Source organism: Brassica rapa, chromosome A03 (assembly GCF_000309985.2).
Source record: "Brassica rapa cultivar Chiifu-401-42 chromosome A03, CAAS_Brap_v3.01, whole genome shotgun sequence".
Classification (NCBI taxonomy): Eukaryota; Viridiplantae; Streptophyta; class Magnoliopsida; order Brassicales; family Brassicaceae; genus Brassica; species Brassica rapa.
In genome coordinates, this window is record NC_024797.2 from 24,414,790 (window position 1) to 24,442,160 (window position 27,371).

Below are 27,371 nucleotides of genomic sequence, written 5' to 3' on the forward strand. Positions count from 1 at the left end.
AAACTAAACTCATATCACGCAAATCAATTCCATTTCAGCTACCAGGTTACATAATTAATGCTCAAAGACACAAGTACAAGGAAACCACACATCACTCAATGAATTCTCAAGCAATACCCGAAGTTCTGTCATTCTATTATTTTCAAAAAATAAATCCAAACACTCAATGCAAAATTCAAAACCACATCAAAGAAAGAATGGTGAAGACCATTGAAATCAAATAAATAACAAGGGTTTTAAAAATATTTGGAATGCTGAAACACATTTTCACCAATGGGTTTTTTAAAAAATCGTGATCAAAGTTGCCATCAAACACATACATACAGCAGACATAGTTTCAATTTATTTGTATTTAAGCGACATTACAGTGTCTGTAAATCATGCTATATGACGATAAAGAACAAGTCAACACAGTTACGAAAATAAACCAAGAGATCAAACACCAATTTTAATACCAATCACCAATTTTAATACCAACCAATCACGAACCTACAATCACATATATACGACCCTAATTGTCAATACCAATCACCAAGCTCTAGCAAAAACCCTACCATTCAATCGACAGAAACCCTAATTTTAACCCTAAAAAAAAATTAGGGTTACATACAATCAAATCGACAAACGCAGACAGAGGAATGAGAGATACCTCGTTGACAATCGAATAGGCAGAGAGATGGGTCGAATCAGCTGTTCGTTCAAATCGAGGGAGAGATCGATGTTGACAGAGGTTCACGGCTTTGGTCTCGATTCGATATGTGAGCGGTCTCGATTCGATATGTGAGCGGTGGCTTCGATATGTGAGCGGTCTCGATTCGGTATGTGAGCGGCTCGATTCGGTCTCTGATCAGAGATTGCCTCGACAGAGAGATAACGGGAACACAGGAGAGAGCCAAGGGAGAAAAGAGAAGAAAGAAGAGAGAATGGAGTTGATTTGTTTTGCTCCCTCTCACGCGTCTTTCTTTCGGTCTCGCCGACGTGACACGTGCCTCCAGAAAGTGAATAAAAACGTTTCTTAATTAACAAACAAAATCTGCGTTTATAACCATTTTTGATTTAAATTCACCCTTTTAATTCTTAAGAAATCTCGCTATATACAGCGATGCTGTTGCTCTAAGCTCTTCCAACAGGTAGCTTCTTTTTTTATGCTCACTTCACATATCCACCATATTCTCACTTCATAATCTTTGCATGATCTTAGTTTTGTTTTATGATTCTTGCAGCCCGGGATGGATGTAGAAATACATTATGTATGAGACATATAATCCTTAACCCAAAACGCCGACTGCAATTATCCTCCACCGCCTCGCCAAAGTCCCAGAGAAAGCTGAAAAACCGCCGGAGTGGCATCTCCTACGCAGCGAGCACTCACTGGAGCCAAACCCTAGCCCAAAACCTTGGGCATATATCGAAGGGGAGCATGACGGACGGAAGGCAGCAAAATGAGGAAGCTTAACCTGAGACGAGAACCTCCTGCGTCAGCACCCGTACGTGCATGCACCGCTAGACGCCAGGGAAAACTCAAAATACGTTTGTTTCTTTGCCCGAGAGGGAGAAAGTTAATAGCTGATTGATCCAATTTACCTGCACACACCTTGCCACAAACTACGTTGTACGTGTGTCCGTCCCTGCTTGCAGCTGAAATTCTCAATAAAACCGGCTGATTTGGAAAAAGAAAAGAGAAAGTTTGATCGATCGAGATTACCTGTACGGAGACAAGAGTAATACTCAGATATGTAATACAATTTTCTTGCTTTCTAAGCATTCTTAACCCATTTTTTTCTAACATTTACTCTGTATATATATTTAAACGAATTACACAATGAGGAATTTTCTTCCACAATCCTCAAAAAGAAGAAGATTAAATTTTTTTTGAGAGTCTGATCTTCTGTTCTCCCGCCATTTTTTTATTTTATTTTGTTGTTCTTGATTGGACTGGCCGAAGTATGTTCGGTTTTTTTTCTTTAACAACTTCATTGGAGTGAAAATGAAACAATACTTCACTGATAACTACAAAATTCACAACTTAAAAAAAATACTTCACAAAGCCGGAATTCGTGTTGAAGTGGTTTATGCTAGTTTTGTCTTCCGTGTCATAATTTACGTGTATATATATGTTCTAGGGGATAAAACGTAAGACTACTACTCCATAAGAGTTAATTGCGTAGCCTAAATTTTCACTGAATTCAAATTTCAGTTTATGATGAGTAACGAATCATAAAACAAAAAGATAATAAAATAATCCACAAGAATGGTATAGAAACATTTTATATAGTTTTCTATTCATTAAAAAGACTATGAAAATACAATCATTGGCGATATTAAATTCTTGCAATATAAATGTCGTCCAAAAAGTTCTTGCAATATAAATTTATAACTAAGAAATCGCCAATGATTCATTTTTTTTTAACTTATTGCAATAAAAATTAATCTACATACCAAAAGTGCAAAAAAAAAATAGTTTACATCTTTTAAAAAAAAAACTAAACAAGTCATTCATAGAAAAGTATATCTAATAACATAAAGTTCACAATGTAGGCCTCTCAAACTACAAAGCTTAATTTATTTGCGTGAAGGCACACACAAAATCCCATGATATGATACTCGATTTGGAACTTTAGTTTTTAAGTCAATGATGGTGGTTTTTAGCCAAACTTTTGAGTTCTAAGATAGAATGTTTATTGTCATAATTCACTTGTAAGACGACCATACTTTAATTTTCATTCTTAAAATAGAGATAATCTGATTAATTTTCGTTCATTGGCGAAACTTCTTTCAGTAAGCATTTAGTTGATACGAAAGAAACACGACTTAGATATTCAAACTCTCTGTATGTACCACAAAAACCTATCAAATTCATTGTACCTGTTCTTTTCATAAATAGCCTTTCCTTGCTTTCACTGAAATCAGAAAATAAAGAATATGAGAACGATATGACGAGTTAAACACCGAAGAACAACGTGCGTTTAAAATATTAGTTAGTATATTTTCATTTGTTAGATGTATATGTTATTTAAATTATATATCGAATATATTTAACGTAAATTTTATAAATATTTAGATATCACATTTTAATTAAAGAGAAAAAATTGGAAAACATAAAATATATGCATGCATGCATACAAATTATATATACTTTTTCAAATTATATGTTTTCTTCAAATCCTATACATATACAAACTAGTGTTTGACTGAGTATAGGTCCATATAGTTATAAAATATTAAAGGAGTATGTGCAATATTATTTTCTAGATTTTTTTCAAAGAAAAAAATTATTTTCTTGAAGCATTTGACTTTCATTCCGACAAAGTCTAACTCATCCATTTTTCATAAATACCAAATAAAAAGAGCCGATTATTTATTCATTGATATTATACGATTATAGGAGAGGATATTTTTCAATAGATACTACTTTAGAAAATTATTTCGGATTTACGTATTTGTTTACGACTGAAGTTTGGAATAGTCTGGAATTAAAGTAGTGCGTCAAACTTTAGAAGTTTTCAATTTAGCCAATCTAAAATATACAGTTGCCAATATGAATTATATATATCTTTTTTTGTTGTTGATATATCTTGACAAATCACACTTTCGCAGTAGCGTAGAGTCTTCATTTGAACTTGGATTTCCGGATCCATTGAGTTTAAGCTATTCTCTTTGTTTCAATATAAATGGTGTTTAAGGTTTTTACACATAAATTAATAAAATACAAACTTTTATACAATTTATCTTGTTTATATAAAAATATCATTAAATGAAATTAGTTCAACCAATAAAAAATATTATTTTGTAACTAGTCACAAAATTCAGTTGATATTAAATTATATCTAGAATAGTGAGAACATCAATTATTTTGTAACAACAAATATTTCTTTGAACACCAACATTGTTTATTAATTCTTTGGATTTATTGTATTCTGATTTTTACGCCAACATTGTTCTCATTTGTGCTTTAATTCGTTTTTTATATCTGTCTAAACAAAATTTTGCTATTATATATTCTCTCTTTTTAAAATAAGTGGCATTTAAGATTTTTGCACAATGATTAAAATAATATAAAACTTTATACAATTTGTTTTGGTTACATAAAAGTATGATTTAAAAAAATAGTTCAATCAAAAAAAAATCTCTATTTCATTTTAATTATTGTTTTATATTTATGCACACAAATTCAGAAAAAAATAATTCTGCATATTTTCAAAATAAAAACATACTTATACACCTAATCATATTTTAACCAATAGAAAAATAAACTAGAGAATATTCTTCATAAATTTTGCATTAAAATTTATAAACGACACTTATTACGAAAATTTTACTCTACAACAACAATCAAACTAAAATGGAAAGAGTCATAGTTTGTAGTTAGTCACAAGTTTAAAATACATTAAATTTTATCTAGGACAACAAGAACATCATCTATTTTGCCACAAAAATACTTTCTTTAAACGCCATTTATAAAATATAACTTAATTTCATAGTGGTAGTCTTAATTAAAGTTGTTTGAACATAAGAATGTTTAAGTACTATATATTTTTCATTTAGGAACACACGAACACTTTCTCCCCATATATAGGCAGTTGGAGCATCTGCAGTGTAAATTTCTGGCAGATTATTTTAATATTAAAAGTATAAAATATAAAAGAAAAAAAGAGATATGGAAAAAGAAGAGAGAAGTTAAGAACGGGTTTGAAAAGAAAAAAATCTCCTATTTTTTGAGAGACTAAATCAACATATGTCAAGTTTCAATTTATTTACTTATATTTATGAATATTAACTAATGAATAAAAATTAATATTAAATTGGTGAAAATTTCTTGAAGAGCTGCACCACTAATGATGTTCTTAGTTTTGACAGTCTTATCATGGTATTCGTTAATTATTATCTTATATTTGTGCGCATATATAAATGCAGATATACCTACCAATGTGTAGATATATGCGTGTATAATGTGTCTTAGTATCTTATTACAACCATACGACATTTTGTCATGGAATTGTAATAATAACTTTTCTCCCTAAAACTTTATTAGAGATTTAGTTATTTTAACATATTATTTTTCTTTGTATTGTTTCAACCACACAAGTCGGGTACTTTAGTCAACAAGATCTCCACTATTCTTACGACAATTTGACATAATGATAACTGGAAAAAGCAATGTTCAAAACTAAAAATTGCAAATAACATTTTGATCAAAAAGGATGTGATCTTTTGCAGATGGTTTGTAAGATCTTCACTTGCAAATGTGTTTGAAAATGAATTGTCCGTCGTGGATCCATATCTCTGATGATTGGATTAATCACTTAAATATAAGAGAAACAAATAAATCTGATGTACGTGTACCCATAGAAATATAGAATTGAATCATTTATCTGGTGTAATAACAACTATAGCATTTAAAATTTTGTAATGGAATTCACATTGTCATTTTGAGTAGGGATAACTCTGCGTATATTTCAAGCGATAGACTAATGGATTTAATATGACGAATGACTATACTGACTAAATGCAACCTAACTAAATCAAGAATATGGATCCCCAGTTCTCATCATTTAGTTATACTATATTTTTCAGGGTCCCTACAAGTATGGAAAAGTTTTCTTTTTTGACGAGGTCGGTGGATATTTCAAGCCATCAATTCTCAAGTGTCTTTCGTCTTTGTTGAATATATATGTGATGTTTTGTTTTTGTACAAATATGTTATACTCTTAATGGTCTAAAGAGTGTATTTCATTTGTGGAATTTGAAAGGGTAGACAATTTTATCTTTGGATAGAAAAAAATTATTGGCCCTTAAGAAAAAATGATGCGATGCAATGCTAAAAAAAAATTATGCAATGCTGTTTTCTTAAGAAAATACTAAAACTATTTAAAAAAAATAAAATAAGTTGGCTAACAAATTTATTTTCTGTGACCAAAAAGTCGTTGGTTCAAAACGTTGGAAAGATAATCAGAAATTATGTTTTCAAAAATTGTGTTATCTATTTCAATGGTTGTAATGGCTGTCTCTTGTTAATCAACAATGAACTTATACTCTCTCTTTTTTTATTATAAATGTTATTTAAAGTTTTTACACACAAATTAAAAATATGATTAAAAAATGTACCCCTATTTACATTATTTTGTTTGATTTTGTAAATTTAAAGTAAAGATAAAATTAGAAAAATATTTAATATTCTTTTTGAAAATGTAAAATGAAAACAAAAATTTTAAAGCTAAAACGATACTTAATATGAAATTGAGAAAGTATATTTCAACGATTGGCTTTTGTTAATCCACACTGAAATGATATATTTCAATGAACTGATCTTTTAGATCGAAAACTTAGAGCATCAACATAGCAGTTTCTAGCGTGGAGATGCTTAAAAAAGTAATGATGGTGGCTCCAGCAAACAGATAAAATCGGTCACAGAAATAGCCAAAGAAGGATCGGTGTTTTGCTGTTTCTGGTACTGTTTGCGGATTCCACTGACACGTGGCGTCGCGCAATTGGTTACCTTTTTAAATTTTTTTTTTTAATCAGTGAAATTTTTTTTAGAAAACCTAAAAAAAACTATTAGCAATCAAAAGGACTTACTTTCTAGGACAATGGTCTTTGAATTTGTGCCAGTGTGAATGAGTTTGCCACTGATGTAACAGAATGGTCATGATCAAAGGTTGATAATGGCTAGGATAGTCAAACCATAACAAGCACATATTTATTATGGGATTTGCTTATATCTTACCTGCCTTAATTCTATTATTAACCACTCTCCAATTTGTTTTTGATCTTACCAATCAAAATGCTTTCTACTCATCTTTATCTCAATAGGTAGATAATAAAGTCTAAAAATTGACAGGTTAAAATAACCTTATTTCTCTTGGCCTAACTAAATTCATTATTTAATTCATATAACTTACCACCTCAACGTTTTTAAAATACTTGTTTATTTAAGATTTAGGACACGTATTAACAACATTGGATCTAGCTAGCAGCATTCATAAACTTTGTACGACTAGCTAGCAATTATCTTGTTTCTGCCTACTTTGACTCACTTTTGTTGCATTTATCTAGTCAAAATCTGATGATGCTCTAGAGTTTTATGACATAATGCAAGGTTTTCACTAAGACTTAGAGACGACATTCATGAATGTAGATTAGTTCTATATTTTCACTTATTTAAGAAAAGCAACATAGTATATTAGCAAATATGAATGCATGATCGTCTCATCACATGAAAAATATTAGAGTAAACGTTAGAAAAATAAATATTAAAAATACCATAAAATGAGAACTTGCAAGATTAACCGATTTAGGCATAATTTTCAAAAATGACTATCACTCTTAATTTTTTTAGGTCTAGAAAATCACTTTATACATACAGATTTATCAGTTTTGACCTATAAAAGTGAGCAAGTTTGAATTAAAATAAATGTTTTTTTTAAATAATAAACGACAATGTTGATTAAAATAACAAGATGATGAGCTTCCTTATTTTTCCTAATCGTGAATTTTTTTGAAAACCTATATTTTTATAAGATTTTTGGTTTGATGGTAATGATATACTAGAAAGTCCTATATTATGTTTTTATGTTTTGCTAAATAATTCCTACTAGATCTTGAACCGCGCGACCACGTGAGTATTTAATTTGTGTTCATATTTAGTGATATATTTGTTAATGTAGTGATATTTGTAAATGTAAATGATATATTTGTACTGGATTTTATATTTTAGCATTTTAGAGTAAAATGTATCACCGATATTGGGTATTATATAAAAAAAATATAACATTTATATAATTAGATCCATGTCTAAGATATATATCGAACACATTTTTTAAATAAAAAATACGAAAATAGATAATTGTGAATTAGTATGCTATTTATAAATGATATGTTAGCTATAATATTTGTAAGTAAATAAAATGATTGTTAAACTTCTATCAAATTTGGAACATATGAAAATTTAGATTTAAATTTGTAAGAAAATAAAATGAAAATATAAATTTGATGTAACTGATAAGAAATTATAAATGGGCATAATTTTGTGTACATTTAAACCATGACTTTGCGGATGTTTGCTTTTACTTTTGTAAATAATTTTTTTTGCCTAAGGTGATAGTATATATTTTAAAACTTTACATGTGTTAAATAATTATTTAATAACATTTATAAGCATGATAATTTTATAGTTTATATTTTTTTAAATTTTATTTTGTCTTGTAAACCGTCAATGGTATTACCACCATTTTTAGAATATGATCCGTGCATCTGTACAATTGTTTTGTTTTGTTTTTTTGTTGTGGATCAAAATTTTACGATAATGTCTAATAAATTATTTTATATACATGGTAAATTGGTAAATAATTATAATGATGCATGTAATATATTTGTATTGGTAAGAAGAAGAATTTTTTCAAAAAAAAAATGAAGAGTAATGTGAATTGTGGGAGAGAATGAGACAAACTATAAGTTATATTTTTACATAGATATTTTGTGTATATTATTGATATTCATTATTGTTTATAATGTTAATATGAAACAGATAAGTTAAAATATTTATATTGAATTGATTGTGAATTTAATTTAGGAAATGTTTTATTAATTTTGAAAAAGACATGGAAAACACATAAGTAAGAGTAGTTATTACTTCATTAATTTTAGAAAAGACAAAATTACTTAAAAATAAGTTCATTTAATTATTTCAATGGCATTAGGTTGTAAATATTGTGCAAAATTAAGGGTTAATCTTAATTTATACTTCTCTTTTAATAGATTAGATATATATGTTGGCTAGTCATTTGCAAAAACAACATTTGTTAATAAGTTTGACCACTAACTGTTCTGTGTTCTTCCGTTTAAATAGCATGTTATGTTAGTTGATGAAAGCTCTTTTTGTTTTAGATGATATCACACTATATATTAATTAATTACGTGCAAGAAAAATAGATTTATTTATATTTTTGCTACAATGTGTTTTTTTCACAAACTTTTGCAAATTAGCATCTCTAATACAGCCACCTACCTAAATAAATGTATAAAAATAAACAAATGTCTGAAAATATGTAAAAGTTTAATAGAAAACCAAATAATATGATAGGAAATTCAAAATATCTAAAGAACTAGTCTAAATTTTGAAACATTTAACAGCATAGTGAAATGTGACATTAATTGAAATAAATTGACATTAATTCTGTAAGAAAAATGGATTTCTAGAATTACAATATTTCCTTTTCTAATTTTTCTGATCTAAATTTATTTTTAAAGTTAAAAGCATGATTGCTTTATAAATTAGCTTTATAAATAAAAATAGTTGTCTACAGTATCTAGAGCTATTGCCAATCAACCCCTAAATATAAATTAGTGTCAGGTATATAATTAATGCTAAGTTTTGGTCTTAGGCTACACATATATTAATATCAATTACCAAATTGGGTTTTCATCGAATCTGGTTTGATGGTACAACTACAATCCGTAAGTCTCATCATCTTCATGTGTGTAGAATGTGAACACACACTATACATCAAATTTTGACCTTTTTTTCCCCAGATGCGCTCGAAGACTCTGTAATCGTATGACATCATTAATTAATGTTTTAAAAATCGCTAGGCGGTGGCTAAGCATTTTATAGATGATTGTTGTTTAGGCGGGTGCGTAATTGATTTTTTAAACGTTTAGACCATTTTTTTTAATAAATCAGTTTGAAAAAAATCGTTTCGTTCATATCCGATTTGCCGACTAGGCGAACGCCTAGGCGTCGTTTAGTCCGATTTTTAAAACCCTGTTATTAATATACTTAATTTCTAGAAAATTTAGAAGCTTTATCTAGTGAACAAAAGAGCAGGGTAAGCCGTTTTATAATGTGGGGATATAGTTTACCGAATTTTGGTGGATAAATGTGCCAAACATCAATTATAACTTGCTCTGTTTTGTGGTAACATATTTTGCTGGTTTGGAAGGGATGATACAAATTTTGTATTTTGTATAAAATAGATAACCTTTTAAATAAGGAGCAAATAAGTTATTTTTATACAATAAATACAAATAATATTAAATATCTAAATAATAATAATTACATTAATATAGATGCTCATGTAATTTTAACTGGAGACCAACTAACAATAAATAAACACATCCGATGCAAAACTGTTAATTATGTTTTTTTTTTAAATTATGTTTATTACTCCTTATGTAACCAAATTAAATAACTTGTTTTAATTAGTTTGATGACTACACGTGTGGCTTTAGTGATAAATCACGTGGTATCTTTTTTTTTTTTTTTTGGTAAAATGTTAAAATTATATTACCAAGCTTTTCATTTTTTACAGAAGGACAGAGGAAACAAGAAACAGAATGCAGAAAATAAACTAAACAGAGCATCTTGAACAAGCCTATTCTAAGAATACAGACTAAAGTCCTTCAAGCGAACTGGAGATAGCAAAACGTTAATGCCCCAAGAGAAGGAATGAGAGGAGCGAGACCCCGGTTGCCGCGAGCTCCCAAAGAGAAAGGCGGCTCAAACCTTGAAGCAACGGGATAACCTACAGCTTCCGAGAGACCCAATCATCAAGACCATCACCGAGAAATGCATCCACGAAACAGCTAGCCCGTTCGAAATCGCCTCACCGACAGCACGAAGAGGAGTCCACAAAACAGGCGGTGCCGTCGTTCGGAACAGAGTGTTGGAGATTGCTGTCACCAACCCTCCAACTCCGGGACCGTATACACCCATTTAACCCACCACACACGTAGAGTAATAGGACATGTCGGGCACACCTCCTCCGGAAGAAGCGACATTCAAAGTAGCCAGTGCTCGAGTGCTCAACTAGCCCTTGAAGACACAAAAGACCGGCCTGCAAACACAGAATCAACCTCCACCAGATGACAATTATTATGGGAGAAGAGAGCGAAGAACGCGTTGCCACAGTCATGGGCCTGAAACCGGAAGACAGAGACACCATAAGAGACGCGGATGCAGTCTCGTGGCTCGACACGCGCTGCCACAGAGCCTCCAAGCCCGGGCGACAACACCGAGAAAGGAAGCTCTCCACACGCACCCACGACTGAGAACCAGTCACAGGATCTTCCAGTGTCAGGCGGAACCGGACGAACCAAGAAACCGAGACACAATCCAGGCCAAGCAGAGACCTCACGGGCGGAGGTAAAACAATGAAGAACCGCTGGGAAAGGAACCTCACCAAGACTCCACGCGCCATCGAACTTTTGGTTGGAACCCTAGGTCCGAGAAAAATGTTGGCGATACACCGGAGATCCGAACAGACGGGAGAAAAGATCGACGCCGGTTCAAGCACTTTCTTCTCCACCGCCTCGGTACCTACAGATCTACAGGGATTTCCAACGAAGAGACTCAGGATGCCAACCACCCACGAAACCCGACTCCATCGGCTTGCCCTAGCTCGAAAGCGTCGCCGTCACACCAGATCTGTCACCACAGGAACCAAGCCTCACGGATCCACCGCGAATGGAGACGAGACTTGAGGCGGCGAGAACAGAACAAGGGCTTCGACAAAGACCGCAAAGAGGAGGAGACGAGCCGGTGGAGCAAAGAGGAAAAAAGGAAAGGAAGCTCCCGACGACGGCCTACGGAACCACCGCCGTCGGAGCTAAAGGAACGAGGCGGCTGCACTAGGGTTTTCGCTAGGAAGGAGATAAGGGAGAGAAAAAGGCGTTTTTTTGAAATGAGAATATATGTTTTCTCTGATATATGAATCACGTGGTATCTTTGTCCATGCATAAGTGGACTTTCTTCTAGTTCACTCTTCGAGAGATTTAATTTACGTTTCACTAAAAATAAGTCAGTTTTATTTATAACATTTTTTTCGTATTCTTGAAATGTATGTTGAACCTATATCTTCTCATATTCTATAATGCTATTTTTTCGAAATGCAAATGCCCTGTATTTTTCAAAAATATATATTTTCGTAAGACATTTGCATTACGAAAAATACGAAATGCCCCTGTATTTTCCAAAATAATATTCTTTCTAATACTATAAAAATACATTTTTCTTAGCGAGAAAATTGATCTACATGAATAAGAAAAGATCAGAAGAACGAAGAGAGTAGAATGGGAACGTCTTCTAGAGGGTGAGTATTATAGGTTTTTTGAAAAAGGATTTAGTGGATGTTGGCTGGATATTAAAAAAAAAACAAGTACATGCACCATATTATCGGATTGTGCAAAACTGAAATTTGTTTAGTCGTCAATACAAGCAGAAACTACTAAATTCCTTCGATGTTTTGAAAATTATTTTGTTACATATGTTAAATCAGAAGAAACTATTCAACTAGGATTTTGATGTGATTTACATTAAAATGATAAATTTATTATTATTCAAACGTGAGTTTAAAAAATATTTTAAAATTTAATGTTATTGACTTTGTTATTTAATAAAATATTATAAAATTTATTATTATTGAATAAAATTTAAACTGTAGATTTTAGAGCTTTTAAGCATTTGTAGTGTTTAAGAATAATTTCTTGATTATTAAAATACAAATTAAAACCTCGTAATTTAAGATAAGATTTTAAAATAGTTTAACAACAACCAAATTAGAGTTTAGCAAATTCTCAAACTCATTTATGAACAAAATTTCAAAATAGTTTAACAAAATCAAAACCAAATTAGAGTTTTTGAATGAAGCCAAAATCGTTTATGAACAAAATTTAGAAGGGTGTATTCAATATAATATTTGAGTTGATTTGATTTTTAATGAATTTTTAGATGATTTTAATAAGTTGCAGAGATTTAGGTGATTTTTGTTAAAGTACTCTATAATATAACCTAAATCATGGGATTTGAGTTTTAATTTTTTTTACTAAGTTTTAATTTTTTTTACTAAGAAACTTCATCCAAACACCCTAAAGTCATCTGAAAACTTCAAAATTCTAAAATTAAAACTATTTTCAATAACAGTGGATTTTAAAGTATTATATGAAATGTTAAGTTAAATAACAGTGAATTTTAAATGAGTTTTTAAAATTCATGTTTGAATAACAGTGAATTTGTCATTTTAATTAATACAAATCACCTAAAACTCTCAGTTGAATACACCCCCTTATTTTTTCATTACTACTGCTAATGTATAACAACACTATTGTTAAAATGCCTTAATGGTTTTTTGGTTCTATTTATAGTGGCTGAGTTATTTAGTTATAATTTCTAATATAATACATATTTTTACCGTATCAACAAGTTGGTTTAATGTATTCATTGGCACATGTGAAGGATATCTGGAAACTAAGAGTATTTAAACTAAAATTTTAAATCAATCTATAGGTTTATTATTATTAAATATATAAGACAAAAATAATTTAGTAAGAGATATGCAATATGTTTAGCAATCAAAAGTTTTATAGAAAAATCTCTTAATACCTTACTTAATTTCTTTTGGGCAACAACACTTTATACCACGAGCAGTAATTTACTGTTTTTAAATTTTCAAATATTTTTAATTTATGTTTTGATGTTATTTAATAAATAAAGAAATTCGACACAATGCAATAAATTTTTGAAGAAAAAAATATTTTTTTCTTTTTTCAAAAAAAAAAAAAATCTTTTCTTAATATGATATCAAAAAGATTTGTTTCCTAATAAGAAAATTTGTCTTAATGACTTCCCGCTTTTAACCATAATGCATCAAAATTATTTAGTATTAATTTGTTTTCTACGGGTTTTCATGTAATACAAGGCTGGTTTATATCATTTTCTAACTGTACTTATAAATACATCAAAATTATTTAGTATTTACTATTACTCTCTGTCTCTATCTCTTACCCAACTCTATATATAGTTTCTCTTTCTTGGTTTTTCTTATCATCGAACTTTCTTTTCATCTCCTCTCTCTATTCTCTCGCCCTCTCGCTCTCAGTCTTCAGACCAGAAACAAAGATACAGTCAGTGTCTCAAAATACCATGGTTTCTCTGCTTACAATGTCGATGAGTGGTGCTCAAACATGGCCTCAGGCCCATACTGATTTAGGCTTTGGGCCCATCAAAAGACAGCCGAAGATTAAATGCACGGTGCATATCGACGTAACGGAATTACCCTTGAAACGGCCTTCATTCACACCCAGAACCACCGCGACGCCACCGCGGCATAATCCTCTCCGGCTAAACATTTTCCAGAAAGCGGCGGCGATTGCGATCGATGCGGCTGAGCGCGTTTTAATCTCACGTGAGCAAGATACTCCTCTTCCCAAAACCGCTGATCCACGTATTCAAATCGCCGGGAATTATTTTCCGGTACCGGAGTTTCCCGTCCGAGAGTGTCTCGACGTTGAAGGAACAATCCCTGACTGCATTGACGGAGTTTATGTCCGTAACGGCGCAAATCCGATGTTCGAGCCTATCGCTGGGCATCATTTATTCGACGGAGACGGAATGGTTCACGCCGTTAAAATAACTAACGGTTCAGCAAGCTACGCATGCCGGTTTACTAAAACCGAGAGATTGATTCAAGAAAAACGATTGGGTCGACCGGTTTTTCCGAAAGCAATCGGCGAGCTTCACGGCCACTCGGGAATCGCACGTCTGATGCTTTTTTACGCACGTGGGCTTTGCGGTCTCGTCAACAATCAAAACGGCGTCGGAGTAGCAAATGCCGGTTTGGTTTACTTCAATAACCGGCTTTTAGCAATGTCAGAAGACGATTTACCGTACCAACTAAAAATAACTCAAACCGGCGATCTCCAAACCGTTGGGCGTTACGATTTCGACGGTCAGTTAAAATCATCGATGATCGCCCACCCGAAACTCGACCCGGTTACAAAGGAGCTCCACGCTCTAAGCTACGACGTCGTTAAAAAGCCTTACCTGAAGTACTTCAGATTCTCGCCGGACGGCGTTAAATCACCGGAGCTGGAGATCCCGCTCGAGACTCCGACGATGATTCACGATTTCGCCATAACGGAGAATTTCGTGGTGATTCCGGATCAGCAAGTCGTGTTTAAGCTAGGGGAGATGATCGCCGGAAACTCTCCGGTGGTTTTCGACGGCGAAAAGGTTTCGCGATTGGGGATAATGCCGAAAGACGCGACGGAGGCTTCCGAGATAATCTGGGTGAATTCGCCGGAGACATTCTGTTTCCATCTTTGGAACGCGTGGGAATCGCCGGAGACGGAGGAAGTGGTGGTGATCGGGTCGTGTATGTCGCCGGCGGATTCTATCTTCAACGAGAGAGACGAGAGCTTGAGAAGCGTCTTGACAGAGATCAGGATAAACCTCAGGACGCGTGAAGCCACGCGACGCGCGTTGCTGGAGGACGATGTGAATTTAGAAATCGGTATGGTTAACCGGAACCGGTTAGGTAGAAAAACCCGGTTCGCGTTTCTGGCTATCGCTGATCCTTGGCCAAAAGTTTCCGGTTTCGCTAAGGTTGATCTTTTCACCGGAGAAATCGAAAAGTACATTTACGGCGGCGAGAAGTACGGTGGAGAACCGTTTTTCTTGCCCAGTGGCTCCTTTGACGGTAACGGAGGAGAAAATGAAGATGACGGCTATATATTCTCTCACGTTCACGACGAAGAGAAAGAGACGTCCGAACTTCAGATTATTAACGCCGTTAATTTAAAGCTTGAAGCTACGATTAAACTACCGTCTAGAGTACCGTATGGGTTTCATGGTACATTTGTGGATTCAAGTGAACTCGTGGATCAATCATTATAATTATTGTACTTGTTAATGATTTTAAAAAGTAGATGATATAGGTTAAGATTCTAACAATTTGTACCAGTTTTATAACGAATGGTTAGATTGTGTATTGCCTTTTGTCTGGACGTGATACAATTCAAAATAAACATATATATGAAACAAGAATGAAAAACCAGCTGCATGTATTTTCATCATACAAACATTGGTTGCATGTATGCGATTGATGCTAATATGCGATATGGCAATTACTCTGCGAATATGCAATTCGGTGGCTTTTAAAACTTAACGTTGTTATAACTAATATGTTCTTTTAATGACAGAGATGTCACAAATTCTGCAACTTATGATATATACATGTCACAGTTAACTTATGTTAAGTAATTGTATATAAGAACTAAATCCCGTTTTCAAATGATAATAAAGAATAAACCGAACAGAATAGCAGTGAGTTGCTAGATAATGGAGTGCCGTGTTTGGTGATATAAATTTAATCCATTTACATAAGAATTTCTTTATCTTATATTATGTAATATAAACTCCGAATATTTATATGATTCCTGAGTAGGATCATTTGCGTTCATGTTCATGCATGCGTTGACTCTTGTATGAATAGGAATATAAAAACTTAGCTGTATCACTATAAAAGATGACTAGCGCAATGACGAAACAGTAGAAATGACGATCTTAAAAATCAAATGTAGATTTCTCGTACGTATATATATATGCATAAAACACACGAAACCAGCAAAAGAGCTGTTGAAATAATCCATAGATTTTGAACATTATATATGATGGGCAAGAAATTCGTGGTATTAAGCGAATCCACCTATGGAATCATGTATAGATAGTTGGTATTATACAGTCAATATGTTGTAAAAGCGTGTAAGTGTAAACTCGGTATGTATGTACGTATATATACGTCTAGATATACGGATGCAAACGGTGGGATTGTCAGATGAATGTATGATGGTGATGTCATGGACCTCATGTCGTTTACAAACGTTACATGGTTAATGCAACCACGTTGTAACATTTTTCGTTTTCATCCAAATTATTTGGACCAAATTAAATTGTTGTTATCTCTTTGATGGTCGTCATCCAAAACAAATAGTCGAAGGTCAACCATATATTAAGTTCATCAGTTCTGTTCCGTTCATATATAGATACAAATTAGAAAGGTCTCGAAACTGTTATTGAAGCAAAAATAATGATAACTGTTCTAATTTATACAGATATATTCAAAGGTTATAATCATTTGAATTTGATATCGGTGAATGGCTAGGCTGGATAGTATAGCCGAGCCAGAAAAAATGATACCACAGTAGTGAAAATAATCTAACATGTTTGAAGTAGCTATCTCGGTCCTGTACTCTATAGTCTCCTCGGGTCGGAGACTAGCTAGATTGTTTTAGATGATTATTATAAGTCTCTTCCTCGTCGCTAGTGTTCTCAACAGGTTATCCTTTTTTTTTTTGAACAAACTCAACAGGTTATCTATATGTAATAAGAATATCTAGCGGGATCAATCATCAATGTTAGGCTAGTCCAGAGCTGAAGTGTCTTAACGAAAAAAAAAAAGAAGCAAACCAAAAATCAATCTGATTGAATTGATTTCGTACCCTCCGCTCAATGAGAAAATGGATCAGATTCTATAGGATCAAACCTATGGGACTTAAGAATGATGGAAGGCTGCAGAATGCTCGTGCTAACGCTTCCATACGACACAATTTACATGAATGTAGGGATTTTTGTTTGGCAGCACATAATTTATAGGAAGTGTGCTTAAATAAAATGGAAAAAACTTGTCGTGGCCTCAACTTGTATATATAGTTCTCTACTAAAATCTTACTAAACTTCTCTGGGTCTTCTTCAGTCATGGTGACCGTTTTGAGTCTTCTTTACCAAAACTTTACAAGTCAAAAAGCCCAATGAGAATTTCTCCTAAATCACAGAGGACGAAAGTCTCTAACACTCTACTTCTCACACACGTCGCTCTTACTGTGCAAAAAGTGGAGTTCTAGTTAGAGGGAGTCGCTCTTTTTTTTAATGAATGTTAAATTTATTCGATTCAAGAACGTTTTTACAATGAATGCAGCTCTATTTCAAAAATCTACTAGGCTAACCACTAAAGATTACATGTGCAAAGATCATTAACCCGTTTGACAAGCAAACCAAACGGTCATTGCTTTCTCGTATCCCTTCCTTCTCATTGTTTGAATCGTCGAGATTCTATTACGAATCAGCTTATCTATCAGGTGTTGAGAGTCGCCCTTTTCTACTACCAAACAACTGAGAGAAGCTTGCCCCAAACAAAAGTTAGGTGCAAAAAGAATCAACTAGCTCTGCTTTGAGTATGCTACTGAATAATGAGAATCAAAAAGAATTCAGTCTGACTTCTTATATGTATTTTTTTTTCTTCACTCAAATGTAAGTTTTCGATTATAAAAGTTGGATGTGGAAACACATTATTGGGTCATAAACTCAAACAACCATCTCTCTTTTCATTGTCTTTGTGAATAAGATTCCCCTTATAGCTTGGCCGGGAGGTAATGAGGAAAGTCCCAATCGGTCTTGATGTGGTTCCGACTGATCTCTCTCAGGGAACGGCAGCCACTAAGTGCCATTGTCAGCTCAAACTCGTCTCTTAGCATTTGCAGCATCTTCCTCACTCCCGCCTCTCCGTCCGCTGCTAGCGAGAACAAGCTCGGCCTTCCAACCTAATCGAACAAGTAATAATTATAAGTTCAAAAAGTAGGCATATGCTATATAGCAAAAGATTGGGAAACAATGTGAAGAAGTAGTAAAAAGGATAAAAGAGAGGAAACTACAAGAGCTAAAAGAGTGTGTGATGAAATGAACTTACAAAGACACCTGAAGCTCCAAGAGCCAATGCTTTAAATACATCTGTTCCACGGCGAACTCCACCGTCAAGAAACACCGGTAACCGACCCTCCACCGCTTTAACCACCTGCCATTTTGAAATTTGCTCAGTCAAATCATATTTAAATTTCCACAAAACAAGAATGAAAAAAGAAGAAGAAGCTGAAGGCTTTAGTTAGAACAGTTAGAGGTTAACCTCTTCAAGAGCCATTATAGTTGCAGGGACATAATCAAGCTGACGAGCTCCATGGTTAGAAACAATGATCCCTGCAGCTCCATACTCAACCGCGATTCTTGCTGCCAAAATATCAAATGATCAAAAGGAATGTTCTTGAATTTATGAGATTTTATAGTTGAAAAAAGGTTTGATGTAGAATGTTACCATCCTCAGCTGTAATAACACCCTTGACAAGAATTGGCAAGCTTGTGATAGACTGAAGCCACTTTATATCCTATAAGAAGAAGAAAACAGAGAAAATAAGCAAGAAACTATTATGTTTCTGTATAAAAAGTAGTTATCAACTTGTTTACATATTTCTAACCTTCCAGCTAAGTGATTGATCAACTTGACCCGCAACATATGAAGCTAGCCCTGAGTCATTGGTCTGCATTTATCAACAGAAACAAAAAAAAATATCTAAGTATTAAGCTTTTGGATCTCAATCATTTGTAGCCAACTGACCTTGTCTATTTTCCCAAGATCCAACCCTTCAAAATTCTTCAAGGTCAGACCTCTAGGAAGCGCAAATCTGTAAAGATAATATCCATCAGGAGAAGAAGCAAAAGATCTCACAAATTAGTTTATATGATGATAGAGAAAGTTTCATCACCTGTTTTTGATGTCGGATTCTCTGCGTCCAAGCCTAGGGGTATCAACGGTAAGAGCAATCGCTTTGAAACCAGCTTCTTCAGCTCGTTTCACAAGCTGCCTAACCACGTTTCTATCCTTATAGACCTGAATCAACAATAGCCTATATCAAGCCAAAACAGATAGAAAGTAACAAGTACATGAAAGGTCTTGTCCATACTTACATAGAGTTGGAAAAAGCGAATCCCAGGTCCTGTGGAAGCAACTTCCTCAACACTACACGTAGCCCATGACGATAATGTCTGAAAAAAGTATCAAAACAACACTTCCCACAGTTGGAAACAGAACCAGAGAGCCTTTCAAGAAAAAATATCAAAGGACACAAAAAATGAATATCTTATAAGGAGGAGATAGAATCAAAAACCATGATTGTTCCAGCAGCAGAAGTAGCTCTAGCAGTTGCTAGCTCGCCTGCAAGGACAATAAGACATTTCATTTTTACATAAAATTTATTCTTAAGACAAAACATACATCTCTTTCTTGACAAGACATAGCTCTAATAAACGGACATACCATCAGGGTGAGCCATTTTCTGCATAGCAGTGGGAGCAACCATGATCGGCATAGATATGTTAAACCCTAAAACAGTTGTGCTCACATCAATCTTGCTTACATCGATCAGAATCCGAGGCCTAAACCTGTTTTTTTTTTTTAATAATCAACACACGACCAAACCAATTAATATACTTTAAAACAAATAAAAAATAAAAAAATTAAGACTCCTTACAGAATCCTGGAGAAGGCGTTACGATTCTCCTGAAGAGTCCACTGATCCTCTGCACCAGATGCGTAGTAATCATAAACCATCTTTGGTAGTTTCTCCTTTGCGATCTTCTCGTATTCCATCACGTTCGTTATCTCCATTTTTTTTATAAATTTCTGCGTGGAATTAAAACATCTCTTTCATGTTTTCATCATCAAAAAATCAATTTCAAGAATTTACAACAAGAACGAGGGCTAAGTCAACTATAACGGTACAGTAAGCGATCATATAAATCAAACCAAGAAAAAATCTGATACATATTCTAAAATCAGAAGATCTTTCATAAACAAATCATAAACAAGATAAGCTAACTGAGAGTTCACCGAGAGAGAGAGAGGGCGGCTTGGTGTTCTTGAGAAGGAGGGTGGCGAAGAAAACTATATGAAGAATAAAATAAAAAATATAAATGTGGATTGAATATTCCTGATATAGATCTCATTAGTCACAAAATTAGGTACGTCTCTGTTTTCATTTAGTACTATTATTATAAAGTGAGACAGCTAAGTTTCTATTTAATAGTCATCTTTTTCAGTGTATGCAGCTAAGTTTCTGCAATCCTATTAGATTCTACTACTGTACAGTGTCAGTTCATGCATGAACGCAAATATTCCTACAGTTAACGACAAAGATCTCATATGGGGTATGATCTCACCCCACATAACCACCTCAAGATTGACACCGGTTAACGGTATAAGACAACTTATAAATTAAAAGTAAAATCACAGTATGGATATAAAAACACTTTAGTTTAGACAATAGGGGTAAGGGTTAGAAGAGTCTTTGTATATACTCCCTCAGTCCCTCTGTTTTTAAAAGATACATATTCTAAATTTTTCACATATATTAAGAAAACTCATTAAATATGCATTATTTTTTGTGAATAACAATTTTCCATAACTTTTAGCCAATAGAAATTCAATAAACACCATTAATTTTTTTGAAACTTACAATTTTTCATAAAATCATACATTGGAAAGGTAAAAAATGTATCTTTTTGAAACAAATTTTTTTTCCAGAATATACATCTTTTAGGAACGGAGGAAGTATATCATATGTAACACTGATGCAGACATCAACCCAATTAGGTGGGTTGGGCATAGTGCTGGGAATATGAATCATTATCCGCGGGCCCCACCCCGTTTGATCCGCTGCAGAGTGGGTGTGGGTCGAATGATTTAAAAAATTCGGTTCGTGAGTGCGGGTGCGGGTTGAGTAATTTTTATGCGGGACGGGCATGAATCGGCCAAAATTCAACTGTGGGTACCCGCTAACCCGCAAAAAATTTTTTTTTCTAAAAATATTATTTTTAAACAATTTTTTTTTTAAATGTATTTAATTTTAATTATAAATAGATTAATATTATCCGCGGATCTAGCGGATCATCCGCAGGTTTAAGTAGGACGGATGCGAATTTCATATTTTCTTCTTGCGGGTCAAATGGATTAAATTTTTTGAGTCAAAAAAATCAGTCAACCCGCAAGTTGACGGATCAAGCGGAGCGGGTCTGACCCGCAACCCAGCTCTAGTTTGAGCAGAGAGATACCTTCGCCCAATAGCGATGTGAATTTTGTGATCTTTTTTACCAATCTATGGACATAGAGATAACTCTGTTTTTCGATCCTATTGTTGTTGAAAAGTTTAAAGACTTTTGTCTTCTAAATGTAAATACAAAAATGATTTTCAAAAGGGTAACACATACAAAGGACATGTAATAAAATTTTGCTTTTAAGCACAGTGAAGAGACCAAATCCATAATAAAAGACTAGTGTTTAGTTATTATACAATCTCTCGAGGCTCTTCTACTCTTTAAGCTGGATCAACGAAAGCTGTTCCTCGACAGAGCAATCGACATGGCAAGACGTCCTGCAAGAGGCAGGGATTAGTATCATACCAAGACAACGCTGTTCGGTAGGCGAAGGAGACGATCTTCTTATGCTGCGATACTCGACAGCGTCTTGGAGAAGTATGTTTCCTTGCTTGTCAATGCAATGGAAACTGCCAAGGAAGAATCTCCCGTCTTTGATTCCAACCAGCATCTGGCGAAACAAGAGCTTCCTCACTCGAGCTATCGCATCTAAACTCGACGACTCTTCGGAGGTTGATGCAACGATGGTGGTGCTTCTCTCTGCTTCTTCGTGTTCCATTTTCCACAACAGGTTCTTGTTTCTTGTATATATACTTAAAACATCAAGAACACACAAGAAAGAACAATCAACAAGGAACCAAGTTCATAAACACTACCAAAATCCATCAACAAACACGAATCAAGACCAGAAGATACCTAGAAGATGATGCTTGTTCGTTCGTAGTAGTAATCTTCTGAGCTTCAGATCCGAGGGCTCGGGAAACCCTGGGATTAATCTACGGCGTCAATCCGCAGCTGAGACTATTGTCGGAAAAGACGATATAGATTATCACGTCTTGTCTGTAAGAGGGGCAGGCGTAAGTGACGTGGGCCTTAAATCCATTATCTTATAAGAAATATTAATCCATATTCAAAGCCCAATTGCTTTCTTAGTATTTTTTTTTGAAACAGCCGTGTATCACCGTGGCTAAAATAGCTTCAAATATTTCATGACAGATAGATAAATTTTCATATTACCACAAAATAGCACTTGTGTTTTTATTTTGAATACTACTAGTTTCTAGAACTACAGTCTTTAGTTTTCTTTTGGTTTGGAACTGGCTTGTGATCCATTCGGAAAAAAAAGAACGTTCGATATAACTCTCAAAAGGATCATTTTGTTGCCTTCTTTCTATCATTTTCCATTTGTAAATATGGACCATTGACTTTAAACGATATTTTTGTCTCAATCTTTTAATCATTATAAATGTGACAAAAACTTATCATAATAAATACTAATATGGACCATTTGACTCTCTCCATACAGAAGATGCAGAGAAGAGTAATCAATTCGAAAAGTGTGTGTTAAAGATGATGAACAGAGACGATATCAAACATTGGAACTCGAAACACCAAGAAATACCTTAATACTCACGAAATAAGCAAAATCGGATGCACAAAATCTTGCAGTAAACAAGTTTTGATTCAAAGTCTATAAATTTATTTTTGAACTAAAAAAAGTATAGGAATTTGCCATTTATCAGCAAAATTTTAAATGTAATTAAGGAAGATTGTATAAAAGTTACTTGAAGGAATCCTTTTTATTTTCTGTAAACATGATAAAGCCCTCCGAACACATGAAACACAAGTACACCAACTTTACTTTAAATCCCAAAACCACACTAAAGTTGAAAGCTTTCCTAAAATAAATAAACAACTAAAAGAATGAATTTAATAATAGTTTGTCTAGTACCCTAAAAGATGGGTTAGCCATGTGGGTGCAGAAGAAGAAGATCAAGTAGCCCATGAAACAAAACGTTTTTAAAAAAAAAAAACTTAAAATAATAAAAACAGATCGTAACAAAAATTATGAAAATTTGGGAATAGCCATTGTTGAAGACAACAGCTGTCAAATGGGGAAGATATATCAAATATTATACTCCTATATAGATAGATATGAACCAATACATATAGAGAGAGACAGAAAGAAAGACATGAGAGATGCTAAGGAAGAAGGGAACCAAACAGAGATCACAACAGGAGACAAATAATTTTAATTTTCACTCTCTTCAATACATAATGGGCATTGCCCTAAATTTTCAGTTTCAGTTATCTATCATAATTATTTTTCTTCTCATCAATGTGAAATTTTTATATTTTCATTTTCATTTTGAGTTTGTGGTCTCTTCATTTTAATTTCCGTATTTTACTTCTTCTGATATTTGATTTGATTCAATCTAGTATTCTTAAAAGGCTCGCCCTATTACCTTGACCTATACTTGTTCATGAATACCAAGAAACAGTGTCTTAGTACTATAACAATTAACTAAAGAGATTTTTAAAAAAATCATGCCAAAAATAATAAACCACAAACAAATTGATATTATCACAAATACAACATTACAAACCCAATTCAAAAAAGATTTAACACACATTAAGGATAATAATCAGAAGATAAACCAAGAAGAAGAAGATTGATCACACTTGTGTGATGAATGAAGCAAAAACAAATAAAGAAACATAAAACAACAGATGCAAAATGGTAACACAGTGTCATCAGTTCTTGCCTTTACCCTTTTGGTCTGAGTTTCTGCATCCATTCTCATAGTAAAGCTGAAACTGGTGATTGTTGTTGTTGTTGTGGTGCGGGTGTTGATTCTCTGCGGGCATACCGAACAAGAACTGTGGACCTCCACCACCTTCTGATGATGGAAACCTCTGTAGATTGGCAAGAAAAGACTGATGCTGATGATGATGATTTGTTGAATTGGACTGAAGGGTCCCCCTGTTGAAACCACTGAACCCGGTGGAGGCCACGGAGGTTGTCGACATGTTGAAGTCGAGATTGAAAGCTCCACCGCCGTTGGATCCTGCCGGAGATATCAGATGGTCGGGAACGAAGGAAAACTCTTGATGAGGCTGATGATGATGATGATGATGGTCGAAAGGGTGAGAGTTTGTTTGGATCGGGAAGTGGGTCTGACCCGACCCGAGAATCAAACCGGAGCTGAAATACTCCATAGGGGCTGGAGATGAAGAAGGAGCCATCCATTGCCGGTTAGCGTTAACCGGATCCGAACCGGAATTTAACAGATCGGTAAACGAAGTCGTATGGTGGTTGTTATTACCGTCTCTCTCCTTGGTCTCTTTAGCTGTTCTCTCTCTAGCTCGTTCTCTAGCCTTATCCCTCAGCTCCGACCTCGAAAGAGACAAACCAGAAGAGTTCTTGCTCGTGTCCGAATTGCTACTACAAGCCGATTTAGACAACGAGTTAGCCGCAGCAGCAGCGGTAGGAGAAGCACCAGTTAGTGTCGGAATCTGATTGTCGTCATCGTTCATCGGAAAATTTGTGTTGTTGAGCGAAGGGAGCTCGGAGATTGAATCTTCAGCAGCTTTGATTAGCCATTCGACGGCTTTGCTGGGCTGATCGTAGCCTAACCGGTCTTGGAGATCGTAGAACTGAAGAGCGGTGGAGACTGATAACCGGACGCGCCGGTCACGTGGGCCTTTGGAAGTCCAGACTTTGCTGTGTCGATCTTTGCCACCGGAAGCTCTCGAAACCCTAATGATCCTTGAAGAGTTGTGATGCCACCGGCTTAACCGGTTGTTGGTGTTATCCACGACGTCGCCATTGTTGTTCTTCATCAGATCTCCAATCATTTCATCATCACCAATACTCTCATTCCTAAGCTTCTCTATAACCATTTAGGGCATTTTTTTTTGGCTTCCCCTCAAAATTAAAAATCTAAAGGTTTTTTTTTGTGGGTTTTATTGGGATTTAAAGGAGTAAAGGTTGGGACTTTGAAGTTTTTATTGCTTACCCACTGTGTAATGTGTGAGCATTGATGATAAAAACCCTCAGAGGAAAAATTCAGGAAAAGAAAAATTTAAATTAAATTAAATTAGGGTTTTTGATATTTCACCATCAAAGTCAGTAGATACATGCTTCGTTTAAGCTTGTCTGCAGCTGTGTTTGCAGAGTCATCAAAAGCACTGTCTGAAACAATCTCAGGCCTGCAATAACAAGATGAAAATAAAACCAAAGAAACAATCTCATCAGAAGAACAAATCACTAGATATATATATATATAAGCATATGTTATATCATTATCTACAGTCTTTACTAAGGGATGACTTTCATTTATGTACATATTTAAGATGTATCAGTTATTCTGATTTGGAATTTATGATCTACTCTTTTAGATCTGACAGACTGAAAAAGATGATTTTGATAAAATGGGTTTAAAGATGATGATCTTTTATAACACTGATAATTAAGGTGAGAAATCAAAGAACAGCTACAAGAAGAATCAGAAGCTATGATAAAAAATAATTAAGCTAGTTAATTGATATGAACACGGCAACTTTCGGCTGAAGCGAGTATCAGTGGAGACTTTAAAGATAACAAGACAAAAGATGCAGAAACCGAGTTCAATCTGTACATAAAGAGTTATTAGGGTGTGTTTCTAATTATGTAAAGAAATACTAGTATAATAAATTGAGTTGTTGTTTCATAGTTACCAACAAGTAGATAAATTAAATTAAATTTATTGCTATAGTGTTCTGGATTCTATGCAGATCGTTGGACTCTAGATGAAACAGGTGTCAAGCTCTCTTGCTTGATTTGTCTGAAACAAAATAGGAGGTTTCTTTCTAAATTGAATTTGGCTTTCCTGGTTTAGAAACTCTCATCAAGATATCTAAATCATCGATCTGAATTTGGTCTTCTCGAATCATAATTGAAAGAAAAAAAAGAACTCAAAATTCCGATTCTTCAACTGATTGGTTTATTTATTTTTTCCGGGAAAAGTTCAAAACTTTATAAGATAATCTGAGACTTACAGGAACAGAGGAGCTTGAGCTGGGTTGCGTGAAAGAGGACTAGGGTTTTAGGGATTGTGAGAAAAAAAATTTAGAAAGAAATCCGAGAAAACTGGAATTTCTTTGATGGTGATTTAAAGGAGTGATGATCAGAGAGAGAGAGAGAGAGAGATTGGACACAAACCAGTCTTCTCTGTTTATTTCCAGTTCTACCCTTTATTACATGACTTTTTCACTCAATTGCCATATTCCTCTATAAAATATCTGAATTAAATTATCATCCTTTAGCTTGGAAATAATATTTATGATTTATTGAATATAAAATGGTTTAATTTTATTGGATGTAAAAGATTTAAATATTGGAATTGCCATATTCCCCTATTTAATGTAAAATGGTTTAATTTTTTCAAAGCGGACAAAATTTGTCTGATTTTGGCATTAAATAAGACACGCACACAACAGTTTATATATTTACCAACTTTAAAATAAAATTCAAAACATATACTTTTATTAAGTGTGATACAAAACTAAATCAATTCTTGAAATTAATAGAAATAGCTAAATAAACCATTGATGTGGGATCGTTGGCTATAGCATTATTGCAAATAAAAAGGTAATACATGTAGAAGCTTTGTTTTTTTTTTTGGTTAAATGTAGAAGCTTTGTAGATATGTCTTTTCAAAAATTATTTAAGTTGACCACCTTCAAGATTTTGGTTGGTATTCTGATTGGTGACTGATTATGCATGTTGTATTCGGTAATTTTTGTGGTTATATTCTGATGATACATTTAAAAAAAAAGAAGCAAATAGAGATATCATCAA

At 33.8% G+C, this 27,371-nt stretch overlaps 4 protein-coding genes across 5 annotated transcripts; 1 reads left to right on the plus strand and 3 right to left on the minus strand.

Moving 5' to 3' along the window:
- The first annotated feature begins 714 nt into the window (after positions 1-714).
- On the plus strand, positions 715-15,827 carry LOC103860984 (9-cis-epoxycarotenoid dioxygenase NCED2, chloroplastic). Its single transcript, XM_009138675.2, has one exon. The coding sequence runs from the start codon at positions 13,916-13,918 to the stop codon at positions 15,665-15,667; it is 1,752 nt and encodes a 583-aa protein (XP_009136923.1). The 5' UTR covers positions 715-13,915; the 3' UTR covers positions 15,668-15,827.
- A 2,154-nt stretch (positions 15,828-17,981) lies between these two features.
- On the minus strand, positions 17,982-20,639 carry LOC103860985 (peroxisomal (S)-2-hydroxy-acid oxidase GLO5). Of its 2 annotated transcripts, none has more exons than XM_009138676.3 (12): positions 20,476-20,639; positions 20,128-20,279; positions 19,914-20,038; positions 19,765-19,811; positions 19,565-19,642; positions 19,363-19,487; positions 19,215-19,281; positions 19,075-19,137; positions 18,915-18,984; positions 18,729-18,829; positions 18,516-18,620; positions 17,982-18,369 (listed from the first exon to the last, which is right to left on the minus strand). In XM_009138676.3, exons 2-12 carry the CDS (start codon positions 20,262-20,264, stop codon positions 18,181-18,183), a joined length of 1,107 nt encoding a protein of 368 aa, XP_009136924.1. In that variant the 5' UTR covers positions 20,265-20,279; positions 20,476-20,639; the 3' UTR covers positions 17,982-18,180. The 2 variants fall into 2 exon arrangements, with proteins under 2 accessions (XP_009136924.1, XP_009136925.1); XM_009138677.3 differs by having other exon boundaries at positions 20,487-20,634.
- Positions 20,640-21,789: 1,150 nt separating this feature from the next.
- Positions 21,790-23,829, minus strand: LOC103860986. The gene is made up of 2 exons (XM_009138678.3): positions 22,445-23,829; positions 21,790-22,341 (listed from the first exon to the last, which is right to left on the minus strand). The coding sequence occupies exon 2, from the start codon at positions 22,305-22,307 to the stop codon at positions 21,963-21,965; it is 345 nt and encodes a 114-aa protein (XP_009136926.1). The 5' UTR covers positions 22,308-22,341; positions 22,445-23,829; the 3' UTR covers positions 21,790-21,962.
- A 245-nt stretch (positions 23,830-24,074) lies between these two features.
- LOC103860988 (transcription factor TCP2) lies at positions 24,075-26,801 on the minus strand. The gene is made up of 2 exons (XM_009138679.2): positions 26,570-26,801; positions 24,075-25,741 (listed from the first exon to the last, which is right to left on the minus strand). The coding sequence occupies exon 2, from the start codon at positions 25,430-25,432 to the stop codon at positions 24,284-24,286; it is 1,149 nt and encodes a 382-aa protein (XP_009136927.1). The 5' UTR covers positions 25,433-25,741; positions 26,570-26,801; the 3' UTR covers positions 24,075-24,283.
- Positions 26,802-27,371: the final 570 nt, after the last annotated feature.

What these genes read in the sequence shown, in the direction of transcription:
- LOC103860984 (XM_009138675.2), top strand. Translation starts at nt 13,916, where the DNA reads ATGGTTTCTCTGCTTACAATGTCGATGAGTGGTGCTCAAACATGGCCT.
- LOC103860985 (XM_009138676.3), bottom strand. Translation starts at nt 20,264, where the DNA reads ATGGAGATAACGAACGTGATGGAATACGAGAAGATCGCAAAGGAGAAA. An exon ending in AACGCCTTCTCCAGGATTCT is followed by an intron (nt 20,039 to 20,127) that starts GTAAGGAGTCTT and finishes AAAAAAAAACAG; the next exon opens with GTTTAGGCCTCGGATTCTGA. An exon ending in TTGGAGCTTCAGGTGTCTTT is followed by an intron (nt 18,370 to 18,515) that starts GTAAGTTCATTT and finishes TTGTTCGATTAG; the next exon opens with GTTGGAAGGCCGAGCTTGTT.
- LOC103860986 (XM_009138678.3), bottom strand. Translation starts at nt 22,307, where the DNA reads ATGGAACACGAAGAAGCAGAGAGAAGCACCACCATCGTTGCATCAACC.
- LOC103860988 (XM_009138679.2), bottom strand. Translation starts at nt 25,432, where the DNA reads ATGGTTATAGAGAAGCTTAGGAATGAGAGTATTGGTGATGATGAAATG.